General features: G+C 39.3%; 2 protein-coding genes across 4 annotated transcripts in view; one reads left to right on the top strand and one right to left on the bottom strand.

The window, feature by feature from the left end:
- The window catches only part of GOPC (golgi associated PDZ and coiled-coil motif containing), a 42,897-nt gene extending 36,389 nt beyond the window's left edge, over nt 1-6,508 (top strand). For both annotated transcript variants that reach the window (XM_003898260.4, XM_003898259.4), the window contains one exon: nt 3,415-6,508. In XM_003898260.4, the coding sequence (XP_003898309.1) occupies nt 3,415-3,545 (131 nt within the window). In that variant the 3' untranslated portion in view covers nt 3,546-6,508. The remainder of the gene's footprint in view (nt 1-3,414) is intronic.
- Nucleotides 6,509-16,321: 9,813 nt separating this feature from the next.
- The window catches only part of DCBLD1 (discoidin, CUB and LCCL domain containing 1), a 68,099-nt gene continuing 56,439 nt past the window's right edge, over nt 16,322-27,981 (bottom strand). Inside the window, exons 8-15 of one of the 2 annotated variants that reach the window (XM_031667468.1) lie at nt 27,265-27,480; nt 26,717-26,841; nt 25,300-25,447; nt 25,084-25,191; nt 22,904-22,991; nt 21,539-21,588; nt 20,515-20,634; nt 16,322-18,201 (exon numbers count right to left, since the gene is read on the bottom strand). In XM_031667468.1, coding sequence (XP_031523328.1) covers nt 17,669-18,201; nt 20,515-20,634; nt 21,539-21,588; nt 22,904-22,991; nt 25,084-25,191; nt 25,300-25,447; nt 26,717-26,841; nt 27,265-27,480 — 1,388 coding nt within the window. In that variant the 3' untranslated portion in view covers nt 16,322-17,668. Of the gene's footprint in view, nt 18,202-20,514; nt 20,635-21,538; nt 21,589-22,903; nt 22,992-25,083; nt 25,192-25,299; nt 25,448-26,716; nt 26,842-27,264; nt 27,481-27,981 lie in introns of those variants that run through there. The other variant, XM_031667469.1, reaches the window with a different exon arrangement.

Below are 27,981 nucleotides of genomic sequence, written 5' to 3' on the forward strand. Positions count from 1 at the left end.
CAAGTGATCCTTGAAAAATAAATAAAATTTTTTCTAGACTCTGAAACAAATACCAATATACTGTTTTGAGTAGATCTATCTTGTAGACTACATTGTCTCTCTGGCTTGATGCAAATTCATCTCTCATAATACAATGAATTTTAAGCTAATTATGAATAAGTATGAAGCATACTGTCGTCTTATGATTGCTATTAGAATCAACTTATATTATCTTGGGGATGTTTGGTTTAGTTCCTTTGCTATCATTTACACATATTATAAGGAAAAACTCTAGCACTTCCTTTTACATAGTGTAGTGGTCCTCAAATTGTGATCTGTGGATCTCTGAGGGTCTCTGAGATATTTTAGCAGAGTTCATGAGGTCAAAGCATTTCGTAATAATACTAAGACATCATTTGTCTTTTTTTGCTGTGTTGATATTTGCATTGATGGTATTGGGTTGGTGCAAAAGCAATTGGGGTAAAACTGCCTTAGCACTAATCAAGGCAGTGTTGCTAATACCAGTAACTGTACTAGTAATCTTTGTTTTCTTCCTTGGCATCCATTCATAGTAAAAGAAGGAGAAGAAGATACCAATTTTGCTTAAAAATACCTTTGATGAAATGGCAATAACAGTTAATTTTTAAATATTGACCTTTGAGTACATGTCTTTTTAATATTCTTTGTGATGAGATGGGAAGTATGCATAAATACTTATTCTGCATACTGAACAAAGACGCTGTTCTCAAGGGAAAGTACATAAGTGACTGAACTAGCCATTATTCTTCATGGAAGACAATTTTTACTTGAAAGAATCACTTGAAAAGTATGACTTTTCGGACTATTTGGAAGCCATTTTCTTAAAAATGAACAAAGTCCATCATTTCAAGAAAGACAACTGATAATATTTATTGCCAATGATAAAATGTGAGCTCTCAAGTAAAAGTTAGAACTTTGTGAAACATGCACTGATCACCATGAGCTTGACAGCTTCCTAACACTTAAGAGCTTTTCGGATGAGATTGATGATGATATTAATGAATGTGATTTTTTTGGTACAGTAAAGTGAAGTGTGTCAACTTTTGGAATTGCTACATAACTTCATGGTCCAATATTTTCAAATCACCAGTAAATGATATTATAAAATTCTGCATGGGCAAAAGATCAATTCAGAATGCAAGATAGGCAAATGGATTTTAATATAACAGTGTGAAAAGTTCACTGATAAGGTTTCAAATTCCACATTGTCAAATTTTGTATAGTATCAGAGAGTAATACTGACAGTTATCTGAAAAGGCTATTAAAATACTCTTCCATTTCGCAACTACATATCTGTGTGAGGTTGAACTTTCTTCATATATTTGTAACAGATTGAATGGAAGTGGATATATGAGAATACAGCTATCATCTATAAAGCCATTGAAGAGATTTGTAAAATTGTAAAATAATGCTACTCTTCTAACTAGATTTTTTTTTGTTTGGAACATAGAGTTATTTGTCATTAGACAAAGGTTATTTATATTAACATTCTGGATTATTGTCATTTTTAACAAATACATGAATTTTTTTAGATTTTTCAGTTTTACTTACTAATATGGGAAACATCAGTGACTATAATCCACATAAACAGAAGCTTCTTGGAGTCCTCAATGCTTAGTATAAAGACCTCCTGAGACAAAAATGTTGAACTCCTGGCATGGAGTTTTATGGTGAACTGATAAACTGTTACACTTCTGATAAAGTTGTGTGTTGTAAACTGTCTGCACAAAGATAGCAGTAGCAGTTACTGTTTTCACTGTGCATCTTGAACAAAACTATTGTGGCAATATGTCAAAGACTTATACTGTTGGGCTGCTCTCCAGATGGTTTCATTGTGTTTTACCCTTTTTGTTGTTTTCTGTCAGGATTAGAAGGCTTGTCTCTTCCTTTTTTTGTAACTGAGGCTAAAGGCTTCTCTGTCACTTATGCAAATTGCAGAAACTTAAAATGTGACTCAGATACCTAAAAATTTGTGTGTATGTATCACGTTTAACTGACTTACTTAAAAACTGTATCTATTGGTTATTGTTTCACACATGTCTATACTTTATAGCTCAGTAAATAGGTGATATAGTCAACACTTATTTATTTATAAGCCTATTATTTATTTTATAGATGACCAGAATTCATTTTAAATCTTAGCTAGACATCATCTTGCCAACAAATTACATTTTAAGCAGTTAACTAGTATATGCCTCAATTAAGTGAAGTTAATGTAATATGAAAGTAACAATGTAAAATAAAAATATAATTCACAGTTCAGTAGATATTTATATAAGTAGAATTGACTGAATTTTACAATTATATGTATTACTTCTAAGTCTTATAGACAACTTGATAGGGGCCAGGAATGGTGGCTCATGCCTGTAACCCTCGTACTTTGGGAGGCCAAGGCAGGAGGATCGCTTGAGGCCAGGAGTTACCAACCTGGGCAACATAGTGAACCCTGTCTCTTCAAAACATTTTTTAAAATATAGCTGGACATGGTGGCACATGCTTGTAGCCCCAGCTACTCAGGAAGCTGAGGTGGGAGGATTGCTTGAGCCCAGGAGGTAAAGGCAGCTCTGCAATCCAGCCTGGGCAATAGAGTGAGACCCTGTCTCAAAAAAGAAAAAAAGGAAAAGAAAACTTGATTAGGAAACTTAATACAATTTTTAGATAAGCCCAATATAGTATTTTTAAATCTGTACAGTATCTGATACCTGTCATAAGGGAGAAGAAGGAAGAATTCCTGTTAGGAATTGCTGATTTGATTAATATAAGGCATTATTTTTGCCTCAGATTACTACTGTTAATTACAGTGGGCATTCCTTTGTTTTTCATGCAATGAAATTATACAACTAACTTTTTTTTTTTTTTAATTGAGACTGAATCCTTAGGAATAACCCTTTGATTTTCAAGAACTACCGAATAATTGTATGAAGAGGTGGTTTGTTTTTTAAAACCTCAAGTTGGAATTTTTATGAGGTCACTGTGTAATTTGAAGGATTGTATGAAATGGTTATGATATAAATTCCTTTTAAGGATTGGTAAATAGAATGAATTATTTTTTTATTTTTATTTTTTAAATTTCACTCTGTCGCCCAGGCTGGAGTGCAGTGGTGCGATCTCAGCTCACTGCAACCTCCACTTCCTGGCTTCAAGTGATTCTCCCGCTTCAGTCTCCCAGATAGCTGGGATTACAGGCATGTGCCACCATACCCGGCTAATTTTTGTATTTTTAGTAGAGACGGGGTTTCACCACGTTGGCCAGGCTGGTCTCAACCCCTAACCTCAGGTTATCCACCCACCTTGGCCTCTCAAATTGCTGGGATTACAGGCATGAGCCACCACACCTGGCCAAAACTAACTTTTTAAACCAGAAAGTATCTGCTTTTTTTTTCTCCTTTCTTTCAGGATTTAATAAGAAGGCAGTAACTGACACACATGAAAATGGAGACCTGGGCACTGCAAGTGAAACTCCGTTAGATGACAGTGCTTCAAAATTAGATGATCTGCACACTCTGTATCATAAAAAATCTTATTAAATTGACCATATCTCCAGACAAGATTGTTAATCAGACTGTTCTGAATTTGGGGCACTGGGGAAGATGGTGACAAAGACTACAAAATCAGAGGAGGCTGTTTGTTGCCTAAATGAAAGGCAGGTACCTCAGGGCTTCATGTGAACAATTCTAAATGCATAAAACACACTGTTTTCTGTGGTAGACCATGATTAGCTATTGCATGTAAAGCAATTTTGATTTTCTTGAACATGTAAGCACCAAAGCATGTGTTCCCAAAGGGGTATTACTGGGCTGTTAAGTACCAAATGAAACCCTACTGTTTTATTTGGTTTGTTTTCCCTTTAGAAGGAGGACAGTGCTAACTGCAATTTTATAAGAAATACCCTTACAGAGAGTAAGTGAATTCATATTTTATATTCTAGAATGTTAACCGTGGTGTTTCAGAAGACAGAGCTTGACTCAATGAATTGTAGAAATATAGGCTTGACTTAATTTTTGAAACTGAAAGAAAGGCTTTAGACTTCAAAAAAATTGATTGTGCATCCTGAAATCTAAACCAATTATTAATGATCATTTATTGTAATGAGTTTGCATTTCAGCTTTATTCAATGCAGTACGAAATAGTTTTCTTTAAGCAGTCCTTTATCAATCAATGCTGCACTAGAAATAGATTCTCAAAAGTTACTAAACATTTTACTTTTTTTGGTTTTTAAAAGAAATGCAGATGAGTGTAAAACATCTGTTCTCAATTATGTTGATCTGTGTGCACGGTACTGGAGCGTTTACCCATTCATGTTAAGGCTCAAATCCTTGTTTTCTGGGATCCACAAAAGACAGTTTTATACATTTTGAGTTGTTCATAAAGTTTGTCTTGTGATAGTCTTGGCACTTAAAGATAAATGTTTCTGGTAGTAAAAGTTCAGATTTATTACTGTGTCATGAAACACAGTATATTCAAATCAAATGGCAGTTTTCTTTCTAAGTAAATGATTTCCAATCATCTAAAAGGTGTGCAAGAAGAGATAAAGACATTTTGATACAGTAATTGTTTTGGTTGGGTTTTCATGTCAGTTTATGTTTGACTAAAACTCTCTTCACATGCAGGTTTATAAATTTGTTAGGTCTCTTGTCCTATGATTAAACATGGAGTGCTTCCTCTCTGATTTAATATTTTGCAGGTCATTGTAACCTGCTAGGCAAAGTCAAAACATTGCATTAAAGAGGTGATAGTTTTGCTAATATCACTGTTTTAAAGAATATACAGTTAAGGGAATATTAAGTGGGAGAAAGCCTATAAGGCTTTTAGAATATTATCAGTATCTTCATTTCTGGTATTCAGATGTTATGTGATAAAACACATTTTTTTTTGTCTTTCCCAGATACACTATATATTTGTTCAAGGGTAAATCTATAAAATATATATACTTTATTTTGTGGTTTTGCTATTTATAAATTTAATGTTTTAACTGTTGCTCTTTTATGGTTTGTTTTGGGTGGTGGTGTTCATCTGTATATCACCATGTTAATTTGTAATAGAAGTGCACTTCATAGTATATATTGTTACTGATATTAAAATACTTTATAGCATTTGCCTCTGAGCAAGAGCTAGTATTTAATTGTACAAATGAATAAGCAAGTTACATGTTATTGTTTGCTCTTGAAGGGGTAGGCCTCTTAAAAGGAAAAAATACAACTTGTTTTTTCCTTATCCCCTATGCCAAACACATACCTTCCATGCATGACATGAGATCTACAAACTGAATTTTAGCCACTATATTTATTTAGTCAAAAAAATTGTCCATTGTAGCAGACCTGAAAACCTTTTTGCTGTGACATGGAACCATGTTATTGTTATCTTCTAAAAACACAGCCTGGGATGGAATGACCATGGCATTTTTTTCAGAGAACATCCTTTATCTGCTATGACTGAATCCTTAGGAAATAACCCTTTGATTTTCAAGAACTACCGAATAAGTGTATGAAGAGGTTGTTTGTTTTTTAAAACCTCAAGTTGGAATTTTTATGAGGTCACTGTGTAATTTGAAGGATTGTATGAGATGGTTATGATATAAATTCCTTTTAAGGACTGATAAATAGAATGAAAAGTTTCCAGGTAGTTTAAAACTCCACAGGTCAGTTTCCTTTTCATTCCTGCTTCACTGTGGTTTGTAAGCCTACGGGAGAGCACCATTGCTCAGATGCTGCTGTGAGCTTCCTGTCAGGTGTTAGAAAGTAACTAGTTAAAAGATCATTTTAGAATATATGGTTTTTGGGGATGAACTAAGAATTAGTTATTAGTTCCAAAGGACTGAGAACCAATTTTAATAATTTCACATTTATAGGAAAGAAATTCATATGTCCCTGAAACTTCTAAGACAAAACCAAACAAGGAGGGAACTGTTGCAAAGCCATTTCATCGAGAAAGGGACAGAAGGAGAAATACACACATGTATACACAAACAGAATGGTTGAGAAAACGTTTTAATAGAATGTGAGGGTTGTATGTATGTGTGTATATATTTACACTTAACCTCTAAAATTCTACAGTACCTCAGTTATGAATATAATGGAAAAGCAACATTTTGGCAGTGAGACTATTGTAAAAATAAATTTGAGAAAGATGAAAATTTTGTGAGTCTTGATAATTACAAGTCAACAGCTATCGAAAGTTAGCACAACTTGTCTGTGGTGCTGTTTTTTTTTTCCCACCACAGTGGACTTACTCTGTTTTCATGTTTAGAAACAAAAAGGTTTCATGTGATTCATGTGTAAGATGCACAGTATTTGACATCCTAATTATGTAATCCCTATTCCATCTATCCAGTCTTACACTTATAGTTGGCCTCAAATCTATTGCATTTATGATAATGTATTATATCTAGTTGAGTTTAATATTTTTTTATTAGCTTGTAAATAAAGATGGCATCTTCTACATTAAAATGATGTTGATCTCATTTTTTTAAATAAACATTTTGTTTCCTCGACATTAAATATTTTGGCTTATTATTTATTTATAGTAGCTTCTATTATTTGTACCAACATGTCATAAAGTCTGTGCAAAGGACTTGGCTTAATTTTGTGTTATAAATATTGTGTTATAATATTGTGTTATAAATATTGAGGAAAACATTGAAAAAAGTTAGAAAATCAATCCTGTTTTTAAGATACTATTTAAAAGGATATTCTTCCATTTTGACATCAGTGTTTTATTTTAGGTGGTTTTATAACTGTAATGTTAAAAAAAAAAAAAACTTTAAAAGTATTGCAAATTACCATGTGCTGTTGGTGCTGAATATTTGTTTAATAGTGAACCTTTTTCAGGTGTGTTTTGAGAGTTATAACCACCATGGTGGCAGCCATGAGAATGCGTCTGTCAGTTCTCGTGCAGGAGGGAGCGTAGCTTACTGAAAGCCCAGCTACTGTGGTCTGAAATTCATCCCTGTGTACATGGTGAGGCTATGCTTCTCCACGCTGCTGCCAGTCAATGACTGATTATGACAGGGATATTATATGATGACTCCTCAACTTTAGCTGAGCACTCCATGATGGTCTTGCCAAACTCCCTTAGGATTACATTGTAGTCCAAGTTGCTGTCACCCAACCTTCCTTCCTCCTTTCGTTCACCTTGGGTCTTACCTCCATTGTGGTCTCATTGCTTTCCAGCCTCCCATCAACCCCAGCTCCCTACCTATTTTTCCTCACTGGCATTGCCCTTAATAAATCTGTTGCACAGCAGATCCCTTTTTGGTGTTGGCGTCTGCTTCTTAGCCTAGACTAACACAAGTGACCATGAGTGAGATTTGAGGAAACAGGTAATAAGATGGGCATTAGGAATCCACACAAAGGGCAAAGACAATGATATCTAGTTGGTAAGTACGGTTTATCTAGTCCTTGACACAAAATCATGGCTCAGTGGCTATTTCACAAATGGTGTGCAGAAAAGAGTTAACAGGCCTGAACCTGTTGTCTTTAGGTCTGCTTGCAAGGTTGGACCTTGGCTAGCGTCCAGCAACTTGGATATCAGGAGTATTCCCATCATCCTCTTGCTGGTAAGTGTGGTTTACTGTGCCTGAAATGTTTGTACAAACAATAGGATTTTTGTTGAACACTTACTTTCCTCTGGGAATCTAGAATTTTGGTACATGCTAGGCAGAGGGTACCTACAGGACTGACTCCCCTAAAACCTTGACTCCTAGGTTCAGTCAGGCAAGCTTCCTAGGTGGACAACACTTGATGTATTGTTACACGTTACTGCTAGAGGAATTAAGCATGTCCTGTGTGACTCCATTGGGAGATGAATTTTGGAGCTTGTACCTCATTTTCTTGGGACTTTGCTCATATGCCTTTTCCCTTTCCTCATTTTGCTTTGTGTTCTCTGTAATAAATCATAATTGTGAATAAAACTATGCTTAATCGGATGAGTCCAAGCAAATCACTCAACTTGGGGGGAGTTTTAGAGATTCTGGACCCAGATAGTAGTTTATGGAGAGGGGAACTCTCCAGGAGGGTCGATGATGCAGACATTTAAAAAATATGGGAAGAACAACATCTACAAGAATAGCAGAGTTGGCCGGTTACAGCAGGATTGTATTGATGACCTACAGAAATTGGGTGGGGCGGCTCCCAAAGAGGCCTTACCTCCTACAATGGAGGGATTGAAACAGCTGAGCTTCAGGCTGAATGCCTAAGTGTTAGAGTTGCTGAGTTTGAGATACTTGAATGTTCAGCCAACCCCCTTTTATTTTGTGAAAGTCAAGGCCCTGGTGTGGAAAACCTAGAACCATGGGGAGATCTGGATGGATGCACCTGAGAGACTTTGCAGTCTCTACTGGACTGTCTGGTCTTAAGAAGTAGCCCACGCTTCTCCAGTAAGGCCTTGTACCTTGTCTATGCTCCAAGATGTTACAGAGGCTGCTACTAACCACTTCCCTAAGGCAATACCTGCCCCTACCTAGTCTGCTGCCAGGACTGTAACTAGGGCTAAATCCTAATAAAGCCTGAATGGGAGATGCACTGGGCCTGATAAAGGAGAAAAGAAACTACACAAAAAGTGTAAGAATCATCTAGCATATTCTGGCAAAAGTCAAAGGAGTACTCCTAGAACTGAATTTTTTATTATATATATATATGGTTTTTTTGAGACGGAGTTTCACTCTTGTTGCCCAGACTGGAGTGCAATGGCGCAATCTTGGCTCACTGCAACTTCTGCTGCCTGGGTTCAAGTGATTCTTCTGCCTCAGCCTCACAAGTAACTGGGATTACAGATGCCTGCCACCACGCCTGGCTAATTTTTGTATTTTTAGTAGAGACGGGGTATCACCATGTTGGCTAGGCTGCTCTTGAACTTCCTGACCTCAGGTGATCCACCTGCCTCCCAAAGTGCTGGGATGACAGGCAGGAGCCACCATGTCCAGTCTAGAATTGAATTTTGAGAGTGCTTGATCAGGTTCTAAACTCATTAAAAGAAAGAGCTGAAATTGGAAAACATTTAATTTAAATTGGAAAAAATCCAGCAATATGTTTTTTAAAAGGAACATACTAAAACATAAGGACATAAAAAATTTGAAAGTGATAGAAGAAAATATACACTGGGCATATTTTCTCCAAAAGAACATGGATACAGTTACATTAATATTTTTTAAAAACAGACTTGAAGAAAAAAAATCATTAGGGATAAAGGTTACTTAATTTCTTAAAGAATCAATTTACTACAATGTTAAATCTATCATCATAGTGGGAGATTGCAACAAAACTTTCAGGGAAATTAGGAAAGAAGGAAGATTTGAACAACAAGCTTGATTTAAAGTTTTAAGTTAAGAGGGCATTTGGTTGTAAAAGAAACACCTCTGGCGTCTAAGTAGGAGGATAAAAAGTGAGCAAAAGAACAGACATTTTTCAAAAGAAAACATAAAAATGGATGATAAACATGAAAAAAAAAAAAGTTCAACATCACTAATCAGAGAAATGCAAATTAAAACCACAATGAGATACCATCTTACACCAATCAGAATGGCCATTATTAAAAAGTCAAGAAACAGATTTTGGGGAGGCTACAGAGTAAAGGGAGCACTTACACTATTGGTGGGAATGTGAATTAGTACAACCTTTATGGAAAACAGTAGAGAGATTTCTCAAAGAACTAAAAATAGAACTACCATTTGATCCAGCAATCCCACTACTGGGCATATACCAAAAGAAAGAAATCATTATATTGAAAAGATACTGGCACTCGTATGTTTATCACAGCACTATTCACAATAGCAAAGATATGTATGGAATCAACCTAAGTGTCCATCAATGGATGACTGGATAAAGAAAATGTGGTAAATGTATGCCATTGAATACTATTCAGCCATGAAAAAAAGAATGAAATTATGTCTTTTGCAGCAACATGGATGGAACTGAAGACCATTATCCTAAGTGAACTAACTCAGAAACAAAGTTGAATACCACATGTTCTCACTTGTGGGGCTAAATAAAGGGTACACATGGACAGATATAGAGTGGAATAACAGACATTGGAGACTACAGAAGATAGGAGGGTGGGAGAGGGGTGAGGGTTGAAAAATTACCTATTGGGTATAATGTTCACTATTCAGATGGTGGTTACACTAAAAGCCCAGACTCCAACACTACGCAATATATGCACGTAAGAAACCTGCACTTCTACCCCCTAAATCTATAAAAATGTAAATATATTTTTAAAAAGGAAGGTAGGTAATGGACTATAACAAAGAAAATTAGATAAAATATAGGCCAACACTAAAACTTGGAGTCTATGCATTGGAAAGGTAGAATTTGCAATTTGGTAAATTGCCAGCAGGGGGTAGCAGATTCCAGGTGCATTATTAATTTTACTTTTATTAGCGGTGTAAGGCTTTTTGAAAATCAAATAAAATACTCCTATGAAGATCAATAAATTGAAGGCTAATTTTTCCAGGGTCACACAGCTAGTTAAGTGTCTGAGCCAAGACTCAAATTCCTCTCTTCATTCTACTTTAATAGGTCACAAAGAAGGAAAAGGGAAATACAGATAAAATTGTCAGCTTTCAGTCTTCCTGTTCCAACAATTATTTTTATTTTTTCCATGCTTGCCAACTGCAGTAGAATTTTTAAAAAAAATTTCTTAAAGGGTGCAAGGTTTGATGGAGCCTAGGTTTGATACAGTTTTGATTTCTAAAAATGATGACTGTGCTGGGTTTGAATTTCACAAGAAACCGTTTGGCTGTAGTGGAGTAATGTAGAATGAGAGAACTCCTAGAGTTATATAGTAGATTTCTAGATTGTCAAGACTATAGCATTCCTCTGCCCCACCAAATACTTACGGAATAAGTTATTTCCTGCTTGTGTGCATACTGTCCCCATATTCTTTAGGAAGCAATACTGCAACAAGGATATTTGTGTCCTTTTGTGACATTTGAGGATGTGTCATACTCACTAGCCCTCTACTGTCATGTTCACCATGGTTGAGGGCATTTTTAATCTCTGCCTAAGGCAGTAACAAACGGGTTGTTGGCTTCTGAAACAGTAGAAGTAACTACAAAAATTTAAAAACTGATTTTTCAGAGGAAAAAGGCGAACTGCTGATTAGTCATGAAAAAAGGGAGTAAATGCAAATATACAAAATAAGAAATAAGAGAGAAATACCCATAAAAGAGAAAACTAAAAGGATAATAATGGACTACTTTGTTCAATTCTATAGGAATAAATTTGAAAACTTTTCTAGGAAAATGTAATTTACCAAAACTGTTCCCAAGGAAGTTTTAAAATCTAAACAAACCAATTTCCATAGGAAAAATAGAAGAAATTGGCAAAGTGCTCTCCCCACAAATTACCAAAATATGTGATTTCACAGGGCATTGCTACTAAACTTTTAAACAACAGCTAACTCTAATGCTTAGCAAGAGAACCAAAAATGGGAAGAAAAATTCTGAATCGTTTCTGTCAAGCTAATAATATCTGATCGAGATTGCCACAAAGAAAGAAAACAAAAGCCCTGATTCACAATTTTTTTTTTTTTTTTTTTTTGCAACTGAGTCTTGCTCTGTTGCCAGGCTGGAGTGCGGTGACTCGATCTCGGCTCACTGCAACCTCCGCCTCCCAGGTTCAAGCGATTCTCCTGCCTCAGCCTGCCGAGTAGCTGGGACTCCAGGCACAGGCCACCACGCCTAGCTAAGTTTTGTATTTTTAGTAGAGACAGGGTTTCACCATGTTGGCCAGGATAGTCTCGATCGCTTGACCTCGTGATCCGCCCTCCTGGCTTCCCAAAGTGCTGGAATTACAGGCGTGAGCCACCGCGCCTGACCCACAAAAGAATATTAATGTAAAAATCCTAAGTAAAATCCTATCCATGCAAATTTAATACAGTAATGGATTCATATACTATAACCAGGTGTTTAACATTGGGACATCTAATTATGTGATTAATCATCTGACTGGCTCTAGGGAGGAGTCCTATGGAGGAAAATCATATTTTCCATAGATGCTGAAAAGGCTTTGGTCAAAATTAAGCACATTCCTTGTGAGGGGAAAAGAAAAGGAATAACTAGATGCTTTCTTAACATAATAAGATTTACCTCAACGTAATAAATCTATCTCTGCATCATGCTAAGGTGGGAGCTACCAGAAGTATTTAATATGGTACTGGAGGTATTGCCAATGGAATTAAATGTACACATAAATATTGGAAAGGAGATAGCACTAGTACTATTTGCCAATGTGATCAAATTCCAGAAAAACCTAACAGAATCAACTAAAAGCTACTAGGAATAATAAGGACATTTAGTAAAGACCTTTTGCATACAAATTAGTCACAGAAATCAAACAGGAAGATTGCATATAATAGCTACCACCACATGGCACTTCTCATGGGCCACTGTTGTCAGGGTTTTATGTATATTAAGCCTTGTAATCTTCATCACAACCCTATAAGGTATATACCATTAGTATCTCCATTTAGAAATAAGGAAATGGAGTCATAGAAAGTAAGTCCTTCTTGGTCACAACTGGGCAGAATTTGAGCCCAGGCAGCCTAAGCCCCAGAATCCATGCTTTTTACCACTAGGCCATACTGTTTCTTGATACTTAAAAGAGGAGACAAGGACAATTTACAATGGCGGCAACAACAAAAAACACCTAAGTATAAACTAAACAAAAAATATGCAGTACTTATGTGAGCACCCTTTAATATCCCCTGAAAGGATGCAAAAGGGGCTTGAACAAACGGAAAGGGATACTATGTTTTGTGTACCTATATAACTGACTAAAAACCACATTAGAAAAACAATGGATGGGAAATAAGGCATACGAAAATTCCAAGAGGAGATCGCTCTTGGAAGAAAGACAACAGGTAATTAGAAGGGCTTAGGATATTAAGGGAGAATTCTTTATACTTGGGAGAGATTTGAGGAAGTTTAAAGGCTGAGGGGGAGACCTCCAATGAAAGGGAGAAGATAAAGGAAAAAGGGAGAATAGGAGCAAAGAGATAAGGGGAAGGCAGTGGGATTTAAGATCACAGGTGAAGGTTTAGAACACTTTTTCCACTGACACAGGAAGGAATGAGGAAAGGAATGAAGTGGATACAGGTTCTGTGGGAAGAGGAATCAACAGGAAGTTGTTCTGATTTTAAAGACTTATTTTTAGGTGAAGGAAGTAGCAAGATCAGAGTAAGGGAGAGTGTGAAAAGTGGCACTGCTTTGGAATAATTGCTGAGGGGTAGGGAAAAAGGGATCAAAGATAAATAAAAGCATTGAGGAGTGATGGGCCCCCAGTAAATTGGAAGCTGAGCTTTTGTAACAGCCACAGTGTGAATAGTTTTGCAATGTTCCCCTGCTGCTGTGATGAAGATGGAGAGATGATATTCTCAAGGCGAATTATGTTGTTGGGGTCTCATGGTTTGGGGTTACTGGAAAGAAAATGGAGCGAAAATGCTGAGACAAAACAGTTCAATGATGGATAGGGAAGGAAATGCAACCTAAAAAGATTAACAACTAGAGGAAAATGATGGGATCTGGGGGTTAGGTATCTAAATGAGATCAGTGACTAAGTAGGTGGAAAGGCGAAGAACTCGGGGTTTTGAGCTAAGAGAGAATTGCTGGAGATTAGGTTTACAGTGCTGGGGATCTTGCTGACGACAAGAATGTGGACATGTGTGGGAGTGGTTTAAATAGAGTGGAGGTTACTAGAGTGGAAGTCAAGAAACCACAAAAATGACCATGTTGGGCACTTCATTCTCTAGTATGATTACAAAGGAGGAATGAAGAAGAACTAGACTTAGGTGAATGTCCTCAACGAATAGAAAAAAGTGGCCTGGAAGATATTAGGTGTCACAGCAAAAAGAAAAAGGTGGTAGAGCTAGGTGAGAAAAAAGGGAGAGCTTTGAACGGCAGTGAAAGAGTGCGAAAGGATGTGGAAGTGGTCTATCGGGAGAAGGGTGTGTGCCACAGTTAAGTGAATTGGTTGGGAGGACAGGCAGTCTCCATTTGAAAAATAAAAAGGACTCTAAGGGAAATGGTGTTGGATGACTTCAGATTGGGCAGAGAGAAAAGGAGCTAATTTTATTGATCATCTAATGTATGCAAAACTCTATAACATAGTCTGCACAACAGCCCTTTCATAATAATTTCCACTCTGGGAATAAAGAAGTAGATTTAGAAAGCACCAGTAATGTGCTTGCAATCACATAGTTACAAAAATTGAATCTCCAGTTAGACCCAAGTTCTATATGGTTCCAAACCTGTGCTATTTTCTTCTTTTAAAAAACAAAACAAAACAACAACAAAAAACATGGTCTTGCTCTGTTGCCCAGGCTGGAGTGCAGTGGCGTGATCTTGGCTCACTGCAACCTCCACCTTCTGGGCTAAAGTGATCCTCCCGCCTCCCCAGTAACTGGGACTGCAGGCTTGCACCACTACAACTGGTTGATTTAAATTTTTTTTTTGTAGAGAGGAGGTCTCACTACATTGCCCAGGTTGGCCTCAAACTCCTGGGCTCATGCTATCAATCTGCCTCAGGCTCTTGTGCTGGGATGTGTGAGAGACCGTGCCTGGCCTGCTATTTTAATAAATATGCTTTCTTGTTTCTGTTGGGGAGGCATCATTCCAGCAAGATGGCAGACCAAATAAGAAAACCTGTCTACTATGAATTCTTAGGAATGTCAGATGAAATAAATCAGAATTCTTTACAAGGCCTAGCTAATCTCATAAGAAATAAAGGGAAATACTCAGGTATCAGAATCAAAGAGAATGAGAAGCTCCAATGAGCATCCAATAGGATTTCCAGGAGAAAATAAAGAAAAAAACAAAAAAGAGGGCTGATCATTTTCATAGTTGATAAATCCTAAGACTCAAGAGGCACAAGTCCCAAGCAATGTGAACAGAAACAAATTCATAGCTCAACACACATAGTATTAAAATTGCAGAATGCCAAAGACAAAATAAAAATCTTTAAAGCCTCTAGGGGAATTTATTCCAGAACAGGGAGAAGCTGGGAGCGAGATCAGTGGGAGACAGGGGATTTGTAGTGGGATGTGAACACAGCAGTGTTGGTGGGTGTGCAATGTGGCATGGGGTGACTGCATGGGCTGTGTTTTGGGCAGGAAATACTTGCAGGTTGGGGTGAGTGTTTGTATTCACCGTGGTTTCTCACTGGAGGGATTCAACTGCTCTCAGATCTGGGGGAGAGACCAGGCATCCTCTCTTTCAACTCAAGTAAGTACAGGGTAAACACTGCTCTCAGAACCTCAATAACTATTTGGAACGTGAATGAATGCAAGATAAGCATTTTAGGAATAGTGAGGCCAACCTGGTGGCCACACTTGGACTGCTGTGACTGGTCAGAGTGGGGAAAGGCCTCATAGCTATTCATGGTATATACAGTTGTGCCTATAAATGTGATTTCATGTTCTGTTAAGAATCCAAAGCAGTAAAAAATAAACACAAAACAATCTCTCACATCCTTTCTATTTTCTAAGCTGATTATAAACGTTAATGAAAATTTAAATAACAATGATAAAACCCAGAGCAAAGTTTCCGGAGCCTGTATACGTGTAGTCTTGCTTGTCATAGCAAATGTGTTTCAACCACAGATGTAAGTGGCAGAATACAATCTTTACCTCCAAGTAGGATTTGATAACATAAAAGAAATCAATTAGAATTGTCTCATTCACGCCTTATCATGTGCTGATGTTGCAAAACACCAAAAAAGAAAGATGTCATATTTTTCTGCCTTTATCCTCTGGTTTAGGTTTGGCTGTGTAGGGTTTATCAGACCTTTCCACTCACCCAACCTGTTCTACACAATTAGTCTACCCTGAGCAAGTGCTGATCCAAAACAAAGTCCTGTTCTCCCGCTGGCCATGATTAGATCACTAATGTGGCAGAAGAACCGTGATAGACGAAGACAGCTCTATTGTAAAGAAGGACTGTAGATCTAAGCCTATACTCATGGTCTAATATTCCAATATTAAAATTCTGTAAACAGCCCACTGAAAGCTTTACATTAGAAAAAAGGACCTACTATAGAATAAACACTTTGATAAATGTTTCAACTAATTTTTATCAGTAAGTTTTGGAGGAAGAAAGCATGACACCACCATTTTCAAACATGAGGAACTGAGTCTCATCATTATATAAGCAGCCAAAGACTTCTCAATTCTTCTGTGGTAGATTGGGGTCCGGCCTAATCTGGCACCAAGCCCTTGCTCTTTCCACTGTGGCACCTGCCTTTTTATGGAGGCTGAGCCTTGAGTGCCTCTAACACCCCAGCAAGCAGGGCTGACCAGTGAGAGTCAGGGGCAGTTTGGTTTGGCATAGTTTATTACAATTAGTGTGCACATAAAACCATGTAAACTCCACAAAGTAAACTATTTACCCTCCACACTAACCAGCAGTTAGTCTGCCACGACCTTCCAGCACCCCCATTATTTTAACATATATACATTTCACAGGATGTAATAACCATACAAATAGAGTTATAATACATTCTTTAGGGAAAAAATTTTTTGGTCCATATTTTCTATTAAAAAACACGCACACACATTTTCCTCTTTGGCAAAAGAGGTTAAATCCCCCATACTTAACTCACAAAACAAACCCAAATAAAAACTACTGAACATGAGGTACAGCTGAGGTCTGGGCTGTTCTGGAATTACAGACGCCTCCTTGAGGGGAAAATCATTTCTTATAAAGTCAGATCAGTTTCCAACAGTTTCATGTCAGTAGAAAAGCTCGATTTAGACTTGGTCAGAGTCACTTTTGTATGAACATGTTCCAAATAACTTTGTTTTTCAGAGGACAATGGAAGTCACGAAAATGTGCTACTTCCGAAGAAAGTCATGAAAAGTGTGGCATCTGACCTCAGCAATATTTTTAATCTGAGGTACGAAAACATCTGACACAGCCATTCACACTAATTCCTGTGCCACCTTCATGGTCACGGGAGCTGGGTCCACCTCTTCGCATCCCCCTCTGAAGTGGAGACTAAGGAAACGGGCAGCTGCTGAGGTGTTCCTTCTTTGCTTGTTTTTAAATCTACAGTCATAATTGCTAAATAAACAACCACCCTGGTGTGCTTTTCATGCTTCAAGTAATTCATTTCTTCCAGGAGAAGAATGTTAAAAATGCTTTTAGTTCTAGTTATCAAAGGAGAGGAAATGACTCACAGTAACAAGAAGATTAGGTTTAAGCAGACCTGCTGCTAACACAGTATCAGATAATATACTGAAAAACATGAACATACTATTTATATACGTTTTGCAACAGCTGCATTTTCCCACTTAACCTCTGTGCAGAACTAAAATCTGATAGAGCAAACTTAAGTTACTTTTATTCTTGTTAAATACAACTCTGTACAGATTACACCTTTAACACCAAAGCAGCTCAGTATCACAGTCAGAGGAATGAAAAAGCCATCAGAAAATTTTCATTTTTCTAGTCCAACAAAACCCAACAGACGCACCCTAACGGTCAGCACGAAACCAGCTGTACAATTTTGTAAACAGTATGACAGGTTGTCTCTAGGATCCTACCGAATCTCACACACACACATACACACGCACACACACTCTGGGCCAGCAGGCTCCCTTTTTCCAGTGCCTTGCGACAGCCCGACGCTCAGTACCACAGCAGGCTTCTTTCACATTGTGTTCACAAAAGGGCAGTCATGGCCGTCTGGTTGAGGGGTGTGAGGCAGTCTCTGGGGGCAGAATAGCTGTCACTCGTCCCGGGATGCGTTGGGGGCTTCTGAGAATCAGGGTGACCGCTTTCGGTGGCGAAGGCGCTGGCGGCTTTGGGCCGGTCGTAGCCCCTGTCCGCAGGTTGCACGCTCTGTGGCCTTTGATAGTCTCCGTCGTGGGCGCCCACACCCGCTATGGGGGAGAAGCCGCCCGAGGAAAGGGAGTGTTTGTGGCCCGGCTGGGGCCCGGGGACGCGGTAGCCGCTCTGCGCGGAGAAGGTGTGGGCGCGCAGCAGGTGCCGCTCCACGATGGGCGTGGCGTACTCGGGCTCCGGGGGCGCCAGGGGCAGCGCGTACTCATGGCGGCCGGCGCGCTGCGGGCAGTCATAGTGGCCGCCGGCGTCTGTGCCCGCCCCCGACTCCTCGGTGTCCGTGTCCATGGGCCGGAAGGTGGAGCCCTTCCTCGTGACTGTCCCGGTGCCAATCATGAGAGGCTGCTGGTAATCTGAAACCACAGGACAGATGGCAGTTAGCAGGCACCGCACACGGGCCGGCACTTCGGTGGCAGACGGGGATACTCTGCTTCAGGTTGTGGTGACTGACCCTCAGGTGTCCCAGGCACTGCGGGAAAACCCTGATGTGAAAGCCATAGAAGTCACCCACAGGCAGTACACAACCGCACCGCTTGCTCAGGGAACCTCACAGGGTCTTCTCAGAGATGGGGGCGATGACCACGTCCTGGGGCATGGGGAGATACTTCAGGGAGGAAGTGGCTCTGAAACTGGCTCTGGAGATGCTATGGAGGTGGAAGTCACACAGTGTGGAAATGGAGAAAAGAACAGCCCCAAGAATAGAGTTTGATATGGCCAGAGTATGAGGGACACAGAGTAGTTTGTTTAACAGGATATGAGGACCAAAGCAATAGGTCAGGGCCTAGTGGTGACAGTGAGGATGAAGCTAGGAGCTCACATTTATAGAGCTCCTACTCTGTGCCAGGCGCTATTCCAAGAGCAAAATGTTAATAATCTTCAAAAACATTTCCCGAGGTAAGGACTGTTACTCCATTTTACAAATGGGAAACCAAGGCAGGGAGAGACTAATTAACTTTTCCTAGGTCGCACAATGGGGTGATGGAGTAGGATTCGAACACACATTGTGTTAGCCACACGTTAGGGCATGGAAAAGCGTTGATTGTCTTGCTAGAAGTCTGGTTTAATTCTGTGGGAAACGACAGACTGGCACTTTCAGAGGTAACTGTGGAGGTTGACTGAAGAAGAAAAGATCGAAAAGTGAGAGGTAAAAAAGCAAAGAGAAATGCACATAGAGGTCACAAACTAGAAAGAGGAAAGGTGACTCTTTGGGACAGGAATCAGGAATTTGTTACCAATGAGAGGTGGGGTGTGAGGAAAGAGGGGAGGCAAGGACCCTTTCCAGAGCGTAAGCCTGGATGAGGCTGGGATGTGCAGTCGAGAGGCCATTAGACAAGGAATGCACAGAGCATGTGTGCTGAGGGTTAGGAACAATGGATTCGATTGTGGGTGCTGAGGAACGGGTGACATCTGCAGGTGGAGGCATCCAGCAGGCTGCTGAGAATGATGGACTGGGGACTGAGAGGGAAGTCTGGGTGTGAGAAGCAGCATGGACAGACATACATGGAAGGGCACTGCTGGAAGTTGGGGAGGGTGTGGGACTGTTTAGGGGAGAGACTGTGGTGAGTGGGGGTTAGACAGAACCTGTGTCATTCCACATTTAAGGAGCCTGAGAAGGACCATTCAGCGAGGAAGAAGGAGAGGCTGAATTAGAAGCTGAAGGAGAATGAAAGGAGTAAGAGTACAGAAAATAGGCTCTCACTTCATGTCCCTTCCAAGGAACAAGAGGATAGATTTTGGTTGCAGAGGATGCTCTCCTTGCCCACAAAGTGGCTCAACCAACACGCTGACAACTCCCAGTCATTGATGTGCACATGCATCACCTGGGAGCTTCCGGTTCTATGGCCTCCCGTTCTAACAAGCCCCCAAGTGATGCCTGTACTGCAAGTCCTCAGGCTGCATGTGAGGAGGGAGAAGCGAGAGCACAGTGCTACTCAGAGCATGCCCCACAGAGTCCTACGTATCTGAGAACTGTTTTTAGCAGTGCCACAGAGACAGATGCAGAAATTGAGATTAAGTGTCAAGAAACTACTCTTAAGTTACTCTTTGTCACTCTTAGAGTAATTTTATGCCTGTTTAATCTGATAAAAAATTACAGTTTTGTATTTTGTATGTCTTTAAAATTTCCTTTTTACTAGTATTTTATATTGCATTTTACAGTGTATTCATTCATGATAGAGTAGAAATTTTTTAAAAAGACACAAAAAGCATTTCCCCATAGATAGTTTGGGAAGCTTGACTCTTGATGATGGCTTGTCAGGGACACTGAGGCTCTTCTCATACTGAGAGGGTTCCTTTATTTCCTATCTCACCTTCCTCAGGGCAGGAACTGTATTTAATTCCTCCTTCTAGTCCCTCTTTACCAGTGCCTTAATCAAAGCTTTGGTAACGAAAATAGATTCAGGGCTTCCAGACACTAGTAGTACATCAGGGCTATCACTTTGGATGTCACTATATCCCCTGCAGGTGAAGAGACTGGCTGAATAGGGCTTTTAAGTAATATCTCAGAGTCAGTTTGTAATTCTGTACAGAACGCAGAAAAGATACATTTCAGATTTATTGGACCCTATCTAAATAGAAAAGGATTTTGCTTTATTTCTCTCCTGTCTCCCTCCCCCACAAGCGGCACCTCCAATCTAACAGCACTGTTCTGGAAATATGACACTTACCTGCCATATCACTTGTGATGAGATCTAACTTTTGTGTCATTTCCTTCTCATTATCATAGCTGATGGTAAACTCAGCTGACTGATGTCTGGCAAAGGGATATTTAATCTGCTTCCAACAGTCTGGAATAAAGGTAACATGAAACAAATGAGTATGTCAGAAATGTAATGCGCATCCTCCAGAACATGTTCTTTGATGAGTCAGAGGTCAGGCTGCCTCCTGACAGCTGACAGTGATAAATGCCCTCCTCAGGTGTGTGTGCTAAGAACAGCATGTCAAGGTTGTTAACCACAACAGCAAACACTATTCTAATCATGCTTTCCGCTGTGCCTTTAAAAGGTATTTTGCCCTCATCAGATCCCAGATTCTCCCTTCATGAGATCATCTGGCTATGGTCTCCCACAACCTGCACTGGCATGGCATCTGTGACACAGAGGAGACACTGCAACTGGTTGGTGTTTAGACCCTGGGGAGGTGGAGTCTCAAATGGTCCCTGAGCTTTCTCAGGGGTCCTGCCCCCACTGCCTTCTCTCTCTGGACCATGGCTAACTCATTGCTTGGGTGCCTGTGTCTGAGAAAGTGAGAAAAAGACCAGGGAGGGCTGGTGTGCAAGATTATCTGAAACCTGCACACCAGCCCTGCCTGATCTTTTTCTCACCTTCTCAGGGTGGAAAGTACAGCACAGGCCTGCAGATGCTAACAACACGGGCCTACTTCAGTTCACTGATAAGGCTTTTGTTGTACCTCCTTGGTGGCAGACAGTGTCGTGGCCTAAACTCTAGTGGCCAAGAAAAAAGGATGTTGACAAGTGATGGGGATGACATTGAACAAAAGTAAAGTGGCCATTAAAATAAAGAAACAGGACACAATAAATTCCTTCCTTATAGATATGCTACTTTAAAGGCTACAGGGCTTATGTCTTTTAACCAAATAAATGCAGGCCACTGGCCTCCTTATGCTTTCAATCAGCAGATCCTGTCCCTTCCTCAAAGACGATAAAATTTTTAGATAGAATTTTCAACCAACCTGTTTTCTGAGCCTCTGCTGATCCATATGGACTTCCTTTCTTCTTCTTCCTATCAAAACAGAAAGTCCTACTGAATATTTATAAGCCACCGTATCTGCCTCTTTCTCCCTATGTAACATGAGGATCATAATAGTACTTACCTCATAGGGTTGATGTGAGAATTAAATGAGATGGCAGCTGCCATGTGCTTTAGAAAATCATACAAATATGTAGAATTATCTATAAATTTATCTCATTTATAAGAAAGGTCACAAGATTTCACAAGAATATATACTAATCTTATTTTGCATATTAGAAATCGATGCCTTTAGTTTATGACTAGCTCATGCAGTCATCCTGAAGCAATTCCTCATGACCACATGGTCTCACTTCATCTCTACTATACTCCAGTCCAAAACTGTGGGTGTCTTTAAAAGCATTTCATACAAGCACATTACACTAAGGCATGCTTTAGTTTATGAGTATCTACCTGAACCAGAGACTTTTGTACCTTCTCTCATGATGGCAGAAACTATTCTTCATTCTATTTGTACTAATATACACATTATAGATTCTGAAGTTGCTTAAAATATAAAAGGAGAAAACTTCAGAATACTTTCCATTTCTTTTTAGATCCAACAGCTAACATTTGTGAAAATAAACATGTATTTTAGGGTTCTGGAAGAGATTCAGAACTCATCTGGGTAAACTGTATTTCATACATAAGGAAACAGAGGCTTGGGGAGGCTGAGTTATTGGGCAGCTTGGTGATACCCCAAGCAGCCTATTTAATATTCCTTTTACTCTTCAGGGAGGAAAAGCACAGATACTTTTAAAGCAATATGTCAGTTTCAGGATACTTCAACAATACTCAAAGGTTAGGTCTTTACCAAAGGTCTCTAAATGACAAGAACTGCTTATAAAGTAATACATGGTGGGATGCGGTGGTTCATGCCTCAAATCCCAGTGCTTTGGGAGGCCGAGGTGGGAGGATCAAATGAGGCCAGAAGTTTGAGACCAGCCTGGGTGACAAAGCAAGATCCCATCTCTAGAAAACATAAAAAATTAGCTGGGCATGGTGGCACATGCCAGTAATCCTAGCTACTCAGGAGGTTGAGGCAGGGGGATTGCTTGAGCCCAGGAGTTTGAGTGATCTCACCACTGCACTCCAGCCTGGAAGACAGGGAGACCCTGTCTATAAAAAAAGATTAATAAAGTAATACTTGATCATTTCTTTTATCTAACTTGTTTTTAAAATATAAGTTAACATTTTATTTTGAAACAAGTCATGCTGCTTTTGTACGTATGCATTTCTGAAGAATAAACATTTTGGTTTTTTGTTTGCATAATTAGAGAAGAAATTTAAACATGTAAAGTCATCATACTTTCGAAAGGCTGCAAAGATCCCCATTCCAGCAAACACCAGGACAACAAGGAGCACCAATGGAATAGCCACCGTTGTAATGTTTATTCCTAAAGAAGAGGGAAAGCCATCACGTTACAACATAAATGACCGACAACCACATTTCATGATCTAAAACTGAACATGGAATTGAAAGTCTTTAAGTATTTAATGCAGGGGAAAAATGAATACATGCTAGGCATTTACTGATATTGGAAAGCAGAAACAAAGGATTCAAAATCTTGGCTAAAGTTTGGGAAAATAAAATTTCTCCCCCAGCCCCCCAGAGACAGTTTCCAATGTTCCTCAGGGACTAACAGGTACACTGGGCTTGTTGCTTGGCCCATATTAAACTCCAAAAATCTGAAATGAGGGGGGAGTTTAACCAACCCCCCCCCACCCCTCAGGTGAGAACTATTTAAGACAGGTAAATGATTTCAGCACAGTGTGGAGCTCCTACTTTGGCTCAAGCAACCCATTTCCCCAGATGGCAGGCGGGTTTGGACCTGTACCATAACAGTAGCCTGGAAAACTGGGATCCTCGTAACACAGCTCTGGGGCTGCGGACTGACAGGAAGTGCAGCCTGATGACCTCAAACAGCATTTCCACTATGTTGCATGAAACACCACGTCATGTTTTCCTACAGCTCTTTCTGCTCTAAAAAAAGGACACTTTGACAGCCACCAAGGCAGGCCCCAAGTTTGTAGAAAATACACGAAGTAAAGGAAAAATATTTGCTCTTCATCTTTCTCTTCTGTGATCTCTGGGAAGAAGATAAAGGGATGCTTAGGAATGGAAAAATGCAATTCATGAAGAAGGGGAAAAGGGACTTAGATGAAAACAAAATTTGTGTATAAGTAACAGCAGTGTTATTATTTTTTTTTCTTTTTTTTTTTTTTTTTTTAGAGATGGCGTCTCACTCTGTCACCCAGGCTGGAGTGCAGTGGTGTGATCTCGGCTTGGGCAACCTCCGCCTTCTGGGTTCAAGCAATTCTCCTGCCTCAGCCTCCTAAGCAGCGGGGACTACAGGCGCATGCTGCCAAGCCCAGCTAATTTTTTGTATTTTATTAGAGACGTGGTTTCACTGTGTTGCCCAGGCTGGTCTTGAACTCCTGAGCTCAGGCAATCCGCCCGCCTCGGCCTCCCAAAGTGCGAGGATTACAGGCGTGAGCCACTGCGCCCAGCAGTGGTGTTATTTTTAAGAGTGAAAATTTGGGGAAAATCAAACAACTTCAGCATCCAACAGCAGGGAAATGGTCAAGTCAATAACGGTTTACCCATGTGAAAAATACTATAAAGAAACATTAATAACTGGGGTTTTCAACCTTCCAATAACATTGGAAAATGCTCATGACACAATGTTAAATGAAAAATATATGCTGCAGAACAGAATAATATGCTACCATTTTTGTCTTAAAGTTAGAAATATAAATATAGTTGACTGGAAACAGTGAGATTTGGTGATTATCTATGGATACTGATTTATGACTAAGTTTTGTTTTCTTATTTGTGTTTTTCTAATCTTTCCAAATCTCGTAAAATTGATATGCAAATTATTTTATATTCTGAAAAAAATGTACTTTTAATGTTCACTATTTGAACAGATTATACACTTACATGTTCAAAATGCAAAAAGTATACAAAAGTATGGAATGGAATGTGTCCCTCCTACCTCTCTTCCTCCTTCACAGAAAGCTGCATTATGTTTCTTGACATTTTTCCAGAGACAACGGAATGAATATTTGTTCTTTATTTCTCCTTTTTGCAGAAAGGGTGGCGTGCTACTTAAGATAGTTCTGTATTTTGCTTATTTTTTTTTAAGTTGCCTCTACATCTCAGTGAGCTTTTTATATTACCAATACATTCTTTCTTTTGTGGCTGCAGAGTGTTCCATTGCATGAATGTGCTAACATTTTATTTTTCCACAAAATACGTACCTAGTGTTTGAAGGGCACATAAGTTCATTCCTAATCTTTTTCTATTCATAATACTGCAACGAAAAGCTGTAAACATACATCATTTTACAATATGTGCCAATACCACTGGATCATCCACCTCCAGCGTTTATATGACAGAGAAAAATAAATTCTGTTGAAGTTACTGATATTGGGTGGGGTACGAGTTATGCTCCTTATGAAACCACAAAACAATCACTGCTCTACCTGGGGACGTTTCTTCTGAGGGGACGGGCCTTGTGATTGTCTCATCTTCTTTCTTACTTGAAACACTGGTGCTTTGACTTGTCTTGCGCCACACCAATGAATCATTACCTGAGAGAGGAGGGATGTTGGGAAAACCACATTAGTAACAATGATAGGCCAAAAAAAAAAAATATATGACCAAACTTGAGTAACTCACTGGCTTGCCCTGAGCCCTACCTTGTGTTATCTGGCAACCAATGAGCTCCACCTTCAAGGCTATCCTCTGGTGCCATGTCTGGGGGACAACACGCACATATCTGGCCACGATAGGAGGGATGAAATTGTTCTGCACTGGGTCCCGAAAGTTAGAGTTACCCTGAAACACCTATAGAAGGAAGTTATTTTTACCTTAAGATTCTATTAGTTAGTTTTTAAATGTTTATCATCCCACTTATACCTGGTTATATGAAACCAAGGCAAGAATTCTATGTCTGTTGCATTTTTCTAGACACTGTCGATATTGAAGATACGAGGCTTTGTAAACAAGGGCCAATTTATCTAACTAAGATCATGCTGCTCATCTGTTTACTGATTTAAATTTCATTTTGGATAAAGAAGCTAAAATTGCCTTGTTGTATTATTTGACCTTAATATTTCTACATTAAGCTGGTGCTACAGACAAGCAACCTCAAGAGTGCAAGGCTTCAGCTCTCTCACTTTTGCTGTTTCCTTCCAAATTCTCATTGCCACTAACAGGATCCCAAGACAAATGTCCAACTCAAATATCCACCATGCTTATACTGAAGCAGCCATTTCACATTGCCAATTATCATTTCCCAAGAAAATCACAAGTATTTCATTCCTGAAGTGGAAAAGAATTAAATCACAAATTTCTCAAGGTTTTTATTGACACATTTCTTATTCTTGCATGCCAAGAAAGCACCATCTTTTTTTTTTTTTTTGAGATGGAATCTCGCTCTTGTCGCCCAGGCTGGAGTGCAATGGTGCAATATCGGCTCACTGCAACCTTCGCCTCCCAGGTTCAAATGATTCTCCTACCTCAGCCTCCCAAGTAGCTGGGATTACAGGCGCCAGCCACCACATCTGGCTAATTTTTGTATTCTTAGTAGAGACAGGGTTTCACCACGTTGGCCAGGCTGGTCTCGAATTCCTGACCTCAGGTGATCCCCTTGCCTTGACCTCCCAAAGTGCTGAGATTATAAGCGTGAGCCAGCACGACCAGCCCATCATCATTTTAAAATTTTTTTTAAATTTTATTTTAGAGACAAGATCTTACTCTGTTGCCCAGGCTGTAGTGCAATAGCACAATCATTATTCACTGTAATCTTGAACTCCTGGGCTCAAGTGTTCTTCCTGCCTCAGCCTTCCAAGTATCTAGGACTACAAGTGTGCACCACCACATTTGAGTAATTAAAAAAAATTTTTTTGTAGTGGTGGGATCTTGCTCTGTTGCCCAGGATGGTCTCAAATGATCCTCCTGCCTTGGTCTCCCAAAGCTTGGGGATTACAGGCATGAACCACCACGCCTGGTCTCACTGTCTTTTATTAATGAGATATTTAATGTAAACACACTGATGAAAATATGTAGAGGCCTGTTCTACTCAGTTCTCTTGCCTCCAGGGTTACTTCTTACCTTTTCTTCATTATTCACAATTCCTTTATAGGTCTTCCACTTAGAATTATTGTTTTTGAAGTTCATCACAAAACTCTTAACATAAAAGTTGAAATTCGACTGTGTAGATCCTGTGGTCCTAATTCCTTGTAAGAAAATAATATTTACAGGCTATTTTTAAAAGTTTGTTAAATATAACATGTATTATAATTTCAAGCTTCATTTTTTTTCTCCCTCATTTGAAACCTCAAATCATCTCACAGGCCAACTTATATTAGTTGCATTTAAAAATCTGTTCACAGATTAATGTTTTCACACTGACAATATACCATATAAAGGTTTCACCATTGAAAAAAAAATATCTCTCTAATCCATATATACATATTTACAACTTGCATACAGACTCTTCTCACAGAAAGAATGTAAAGATTTGTTATATTTTCAAATATTTCAAGAACTTGGAGGTAGGCAGAGAGGCACCTATGTACACAATAAGCGTATTTTCAACTGCAAGTCATTTACAGTCAGGAAACTACCCCTGCACTTTGCACTTGTGTTACTTTCTGCACCTGTTATTTTCTTTTTCTCCCCCAAATCGATCTCCAGCCACTCTCGTGGTTTGTGGTTGCTGCTACTGTCGCCCGAAGCCCATGATGGGCCCTGGTCCTGAAGTCGGGCTTGGCCAGGAGACCAGTGAACTTGGTCTCCACTCTCATTGACCGACTGCCATGAGGAAGAAGCTCTGATTTGCCCGTCAGGATCCAAACTCAAGGATCTGCTGCAACCTGGAAAAAAGAGTACAGTAAGATATTTGAGATACAGACATAAAATAACAGCAAAAAAAAAGTAGTACCCCATCTCACCTAGAAATATTCAACTGGTTGACTTTTATTCTGACATGGAATCAAGTGTTTAATTACCAGCTTTTAAATGTTCCAGACTTGCATTTCACTCATTTGTTCTACCATGCCTTGAAGCTGTTACTGCTTTTCTTTTTAATAGACCTCCGAGTCACATCCTTTGTAAGTGACACCTCTTCCTCCCCACTGTCGATTTTATTTTCTAACCTTCTAAATTCATCCTGATTTCAGCAAAGTGCAATCTGTATTAAAGGTTTAAAATGCTGTGTTCCTTCTCACTTTAAAATATTTAGAATCAGAGGGGAACCCCATTTTTTCTACGTACTTGAAAAGCAGATGTGTCTAAGTCCTCTGAAGATCAGTAAGCTGTACCCAATATTCATCCAAAGGACCTTAACTATACCATGCCCAATATGCCAATGTGAA

The sequence above is a fragment of the Papio anubis genome, chromosome 6 (genome assembly GCF_008728515.1).
Source record: "Papio anubis isolate 15944 chromosome 6, Panubis1.0, whole genome shotgun sequence".
Classification (NCBI taxonomy): domain Eukaryota; kingdom Metazoa; phylum Chordata; class Mammalia; order Primates; family Cercopithecidae; genus Papio; species Papio anubis.